At 39.0% G+C, this 6,981-nt stretch overlaps 1 protein-coding gene across 1 annotated transcript; it reads left to right on the top strand.

Annotated features, from left to right (window-relative positions):
- The first annotated feature begins 793 nt into the window (after positions 1-793).
- Positions 794-2,884, top strand: LOC146902544 (uncharacterized). The gene has a single exon (XM_085737149.1). It carries the CDS (start codon positions 794-796, stop codon positions 2,882-2,884), a length of 2,091 nt encoding a protein of 696 aa, XP_085593275.1.
- The last annotated feature ends 4,097 nt before the right edge of the window (positions 2,885-6,981 follow it).

Here is a 6,981-nt window from a genome sequence, read left to right on the forward strand (position 1 = left end):
TTTCTATATCCGTCCATTGCTTAATGAAGAAGTCACACTGATCCGATCTGAAGCATGATTGAAGGAATGACACGCCTTGCTTCAGTATATAAAAGGCTGCAAGACCTGAAGATATTCACTCAAGACATTGGTTTACAAATAGAGTTTTGTTTAGGTTTTGAGTCATACATATTGTGAGCCTTTCGTGTATCATCTTGATACATGTTTAGGACTGTGCTTTGAGTTGTAATACTGTACACTACTCCGAAGCTTTTAAGCAAGGAGCTAGGTAGATTGTGCACTGCATCTAAGCTTTTAAGCAAGGTTGCAAGTTGTTGTTTTTCGAGGGTAACCTCATTTGAATTGAGTCTGTAATATGGGAATCACAGGGGATTGTGATCTGTTGTAAGGGAGTGAGATGAGATCTCAAATCTAGGAGTTCCTAGGTTGAAGTCTAGTTGGGGTAGGTCCTAGGTCTTAAGTGCAAACGTGGTTTGCTGAGAGCTTTTGAATACGGACTGCACTAGTGGATTTCCTTCCTGGCTTGGTAGCCCCCAGATGTAGGTGACGTTGCACCGAACTGGGTTAACAATTCTTTGTGCCTCTTTTTCTTTCCTGTCTATTATTTGCTTTATTATATTTATGTATGTTAGCTTAATGTTCTAAACATCATATACAACATATGTTTACTGTGTCCTGTGTTGGAACATCGTTTGGAACATCGTAAGTCTAACGTGCCAGAATAACAATTGGCATCAGAGCAGGCACCCTGCCTGTTATTGGGTGAGATCCAGAGGAGATCTGTTCTGGCAATATGGAAAAAGAAAGAGGATTCGTTAATAGACCACCTCTGTTAGATGGAACCAATTATGACTACTGGAAGTCACGTATGTGTGCATACCTAAAATCCATAGACAACAAAACCTGGAAAGCAGTGTTAAGAGGTTGGGAACATCCAGTTGTCCTTGACAAAGATGGAAACAAAACAACTGTCCTGAAACCAGAAGAGGAGTGGACTGCTCCTGAAGATGAATTGTCACTAGCGAATTCTAAGGCTCTAAATGCTATCTTCAACGGGGTTGATCAAAATGTGTTCAGAATGATTAAACAATGCAATGTTGCTAAAAAGGCATGGGAAATTCTGGAAATTACTTATGAAGGCACCTCAGGAGTAAAAAAATCTAGATTACAGCTTCTAACCACTCAGTTTGAAAAACTGACCATGGAGGAAGATGAGAGTATTCAAGAATTTTACATGAACATTCTTGACATGTCTAATAATTTTGACATTCTTGGGGAAAAGATGTCTGAAGAAAAACTGGTCAGAAAAATTCTCAGGTCGCTTCCTAAAAGATTCGACATGAAAGTCATTGCTATAGAAGAAGCTCAAAACATTTCTGAAATGAAGATAGAAGAGCTCATTGGATCTCTTCAGAATTTTGAAATCATCATCAACGACAGGGTTGAAAAGGAAGATCATTCTACTGGCATTAGAAAAGCTCAAGGGAATCTTGGAAATAATGAAAACTTGACTGAGTCTGTAGTTCTCCTAGGAAAACTGTTCAACAAAATTGTGAGTTTGGCAACAAATGGTCAGAACACTAAGTCCAACATCAGAGAAAAACAGAAAGACAGGGAAGATCAATGTAGTGAATGTGGAGGTTTTGGTCACTTAACAACAGAATGTACTAACTTCCACAAGAAAAGCCTCAATAGTGCTTGGTCTGAGAAGAATATGTCTGAAAGATTAAATGAAGGTATGTTCTCTAGACAAGTAACTGCTCTAACGGGAAAAATCTACTCTGATGATGAATCTTGTGATGATGAATTAGAATATGATGACCTAGTTACTGCATATAAGGATCTGCATGCTAGAAGCACTGAAATCTGTAAGATGTTAGGAGAACAAAAGAAGATAAATAATCAACTCCTTGCAGATAAAAAGGCTCTTCCGACAAAAGTATCTGATCTCAATGTTGAGGTAACATGTTTAAACTCACAAATTGGAGAATTAAAAATACAGGTTGAAAATAAGTCTACATCTCTGAATAATGCTGTAGAAGGTGAAGCCAAGACACAAACAAAAGGTATAAATTTCAATTATCAATCTCTAAATCGAAAGCAACGCAACAAAAAAATTGCATATGCTGTGGAAGATCATGGATTGATAAGAAAAGAAGAACCTAAAAAGCATAAGGTTACAGACACTTCAGGAAATGGTGGAACCTCTGACAACAAGACAATGTTGGAACCTTCTCAACAACATCTGCATGAGAAAAGGAAAACTCGCCCATGGATTTGTCTTCATTGTAAGAGAAAAGGTCACATTAGACCTTTCTGCTACAAACTATACGGTTATCCGTGTAAATTTAATCACAAATGGTTGCCTAAGAGTGACAACGTTGGCTTGGTAGGACACACGTCTAAAAAACCAATATCAAAAGAAGTTTGGTATTTTGACAGTGGTTGTTCCAAACATATGACTGGGAATGATAACTATTTCGAATACATAAGACCTTGTGAAAAAGGATATGTAACTTTTGGTGATGATGGTAGGGGAGAAATACGAGGTAAAGGTAAGTTGATCAGTAATAAGCTGCCTAAACTTGATAATGTCTTATTTGTTGAAGGGCTCTTCTCAAATTTAATCAGTGTGAGTCAGCTGTGTGACCAGGGTCTGGAGGTAAGATTCAATAAACTTGGATGCAGGGTAACAAATAAGGAGGGACGAGTTCTTATGCAAGGAAAAAGAACTAAGAATGACTGCTACAAATGGATCCCAGAAGAACATGTTGACATGTTGGATAGGATGCTGAAACATCAGAAAGGTCAAAGAACATCACACTCTCAAGAAGCAACAAGAGGCTCACCTCTAGAAATTGAGAAACTTCAAAAAAAAATCTGAGTAGAAATCCTAGAGAAGAAATCAGTTGCATCCCTACAGAAGAAACAGTAAGTGATGATTTGGAAGAATTGTTGGATCTTAAAAAATTTAGAAAAATAAAGGACAAACTGGACATTTCACCAAGGAAGAAGTTATAGCAGTTAACTAAGGGAAAGCGTGCAAAAGAAGGTTGTGCTTCACGTTTATTAGGGCACGCATATTTAGGCGGTTTTCCCCAATTAACTTCCCTCCCTCTACCAACCGCAATCATACCACATATATCACTCCTAACCCTTGTCATTCTCTTTCTTCTCGCAAAACCTTTCAAAACCGTTCACACTCATTCTTATTTAAATCAATCTTCAATCTTTCCTTCTCATCTCATACCATTTCTCTTGTCCGTCATGAAATACAAAAAGGGCACCCCTGTTTCCTCTGAAATAAAAGCCGCCACTCAACGTGACACCAGTTCCTCTGTCCCTAAAATGGTCAAGCCACTCAACACTGTCCCTCCTGCAAAATCTATGAAGAAAACTGCTGAGAAGTCCTCCACTAAGAAGAGGAAGATCACAAAGAAGGGTGAATCCAAGCAAGCCCTAACCATGACAGATCTCTATGAAAAGGAGAATCCTTTTAAGGCGACGGAGAAAGACTCTGCTGTTAGTGATACTAACGCTGGTGACGATTCAAAGATTCCCTCAGATGTTGCAACACCGAATCGTGAAAAAGGTAATCCTATTTCTACTCAAATTCCTGATGAACCTGTATCTGATAGAAAACTAGGGTTAGAAGATCTGAATGATGCTATAGAGAGTACTGAGAACATGAATTTAGACAAATCGGAAAAGGAAACTGGTACTGAGGCCTCTGTTGAAAAAAACCCCAAAGAAACCCTAGGTCAAGAGAATGTTGAACCGGATGTTAGCACATCCCTAGGTGAACTTGCTAAGTCATCTGGTGAAGAAGAGAATGTGAGTGTTGAAAAGGTACCTAGTGTTGAGTCAGATTCTGATAAGGAGGTTGGTCCTGAAAAGTCTGTGGAGAAAGCCCAAACAGAAGAAGGTAGTGTCTCTGGTGATGGTTCTAAAAGGAATGATGAGGAAGCAGAAGAAAGTGATAAAGGTGTGGTAGATGTTGATAAACTCAGTCTAGAGGATGTTCCTCAGACACAAACTCCTGGTAATAGCATGGCCAAGAGACTAAGAAGTAACAAAGGTAAGGTTGTTCCCGCTGTTAGCCAAACCTCAAAGAAAACTGATACCCCTGTAACTGAAACACCCAAAAGAAGGACAAAGTCTGCTGGTGTTGGTCCTAAGAAAAGTTGGAGTAAAGTAATGGAGAAAGCTGCTGCTGGGAGTTCGAAAAAGAGAAAAACTGTTTCTTCAAGTGAGTCTGAGTATGATGTTGAGAAGGATGTTTCAAACATCATTTCCACTGATTCCAAGAAAGCTGATAAGAAAGATCTCTGGTTGTAGAAGACGTGCCCATTGACAAAGTGTCTTTTCATCTCCCAAGTTTTGCTCAGAGGTGGAAATTTATTTTCCATAGGAGACTTGCTTTGGAAAGAGAGCTGAGTGAAGAAGCCTTGAAAGTTGAAGAGGTAATGAGATTGATTAAAGAGGCTGGACTGGAGAAAACAGTGTGCAAGCTAGGAGATTGCTATGAAAAGCTGGTCCGAGAATTCTTGGTAAATATTCCTAAAGACGGTGACAATCCTCTCAAGAAAGATTATCAAAAGGTATATCTTAGAGGAGAATGTGTCAACTTCTCACCCAACATCATAAATAGCTTTCTAGGTGTTGAAGGAGGTGCTGCTGAGGTAGAAGCCACTGACAATCAAATCTGCAAAGAAATCACAGCCAATAAGGTGAAAGCTTGGCCAAAGAAAGGGAAGATTTCTTCTGGAAAGCTGAGTATGAAGTATGCAGTTCTTAACAGAATTGGTGCTGCTAATTGGGTTCCCACCACTCACTCTTCAGATATTGCAACTGGTTTAGCTAGGTTCATCTATGCTGTAGGAACTAAGACTAAAATGGACATTGGGAGGTATGTCTTTGATCAGACCATGAGGCATGCTAAGACTGATGCTGTGAAATTGCCTATTGCTTTTCCCACCTTGCTGTGTAAGATCATTCTGAGCCAACACCCTGCTATCATCTCTGCTACTGATCTGGCTATGAAAAGGGAATCACCTCTCACTTTCCACCAGAAACTGTTTAAAGCTCATCATGCTCCAGATCTTGTTGGAACATCTGCCTCTGCTCCTAATACAGGTATCATGACAAAGGAAGAGATCATTGCGGCCTTGAAAGACACCTGTGTCATGCTGGATGAAAGGAAGGCTAAGTTTGAGCTGATGATCCACACTCTGGAAGGACAGGACGCTGGTACAGAAGATAAGGAGGATGCGAGTGAAAAGGAAGATGATGATGAGGCTGAAATCTGAGGAGGAGGATAAAGAAACAGAAAATGAAGATAAGGAAGCTGGTGACAAGAATGAAGAAGAAGAAGAATCTGGGAGCAGCTCTGAGGCAGAAGAATAATTTTTTTTCTGTTTCTTTTGCTATATTTGTCTTTTTTTGGCTATGCCCTGGATATTTTGAGCACTATATGTGCTGTGGTCTGTAACAGCATATTTTCCTGCACTTTATGTTTCTTGGTACTCTTATGTTACACTTCTCCTGCTTTAAAGACTGCTTATCTGTTATATTCAAATAGTTTGGCATATTTTATGGCTAAAAAGGGGGAGTAGATATGCATGATAATGTGATAATGTGCCTATTGATGTTGAGACATTCTGATGGATGTGTTGATGTGTTGAAGTCTTCTGTGTTTATGCATGCATGTTTTCGTATTGATCTAGTTCGAGTAAGATTCTATTAAGTGCATATATTCAGGGGGAGTAAAGAATATCTGTTTGTACTCCTTGAGAGGGAGTAAGCTTCTGTATCCCTGAATGTTCCTGTGGATGTTGGAACATCCTGATGGTTTGAGCTACTGAGTACTATATTCCTATTTCTCTAAGTAGCGTGTTGTGACAGTTGACTGTCTGTTTAGGATGTACAGGAATTTATTTTTCCTTATACGTCCTCTGCTGCAAGACTCTGATTTTCTCTCCGATACCTTATAGTTCTCTTGTCTGCTTATTTCCATGTGTTAATTGTTGTGTGAAAATATTGGAAGCAGAATCTGAGACTTATAATATACTTCTTTAGTCCTGAAGATTATGTGTGATGACTGAAGAACTATATTTTTGGTATCCTTTGGAAGTCTGAGAATGTGAACCTTTCTTCAAGGAAGATTTTATTTGTGAGGATTGAAGGAAAGGTTGCGTGTGCTATCTCTCTGTTTTTAACAGGTGTGGGCTGAATTTGTTTTAGCCAAAAATTTGCCAAAGGGGGAGATTTTTGGATATTTGTATGTTGGCTTCACTTTTGCCTAAAACAAATATTCACTTCAGATGTGGAACACAATGTTCCAACATCAAGAGTTGTTCTGTACGTTCTGGGCCTGACATATGTTTACGTACGCGCATGCTTGATTGAAGGAATCCACACCAGCATGTGTTGGTATGAACCGTGTGCAATTATGAAGAGATCAGAACATATGTGATTTCTTAAGGAATTGATGAAATGACTTAGGAAAGTATTTTTATGTGACTTTTAGTAAGCCTATTTTATAGGAGTTTCTATATCCGTCCATTGCTTAATGAAGAAGTCACTGATCCGATCTGAAGCATGATTGAAGGAATGACACGCCTTGCTTCAGTATATAAAAGGCTGCAAGACCTGAAGATATTCACTCAAGACATTGGTTTACAAATAGAGTTTTGTTTAGGTTTTGAGTCATACATATTGTGAGCCTTTCGTGTATCATCTTGATACATGTTTAGGACTGTGCTTTGAGTTGTAATACTGTACACTACTCCGAAGCTTTTAAGCAAGGAGCTAGGTAGATTGTGCACTGCATCTAAGCTTTTAAGCAAGGTTGCAAGTTGTTGTTTTTCGAGGGTAACCTCATTTGAATTGAGTCTGTAATATGGGAATCACAGGGGATTATGATCTGTTGTAAGGGAGTGAGATGGGATCTCAAATCTAGAAGTTCCTAGGTTGAAGTCT

This window comes from Medicago sativa, chromosome 8 (assembly GCF_051527215.1).
Source record: "Medicago sativa cultivar Bolivia chromosome 8, Bolivia_mono, whole genome shotgun sequence".
Taxonomy (NCBI): domain Eukaryota; kingdom Viridiplantae; phylum Streptophyta; class Magnoliopsida; order Fabales; family Fabaceae; genus Medicago; species Medicago sativa.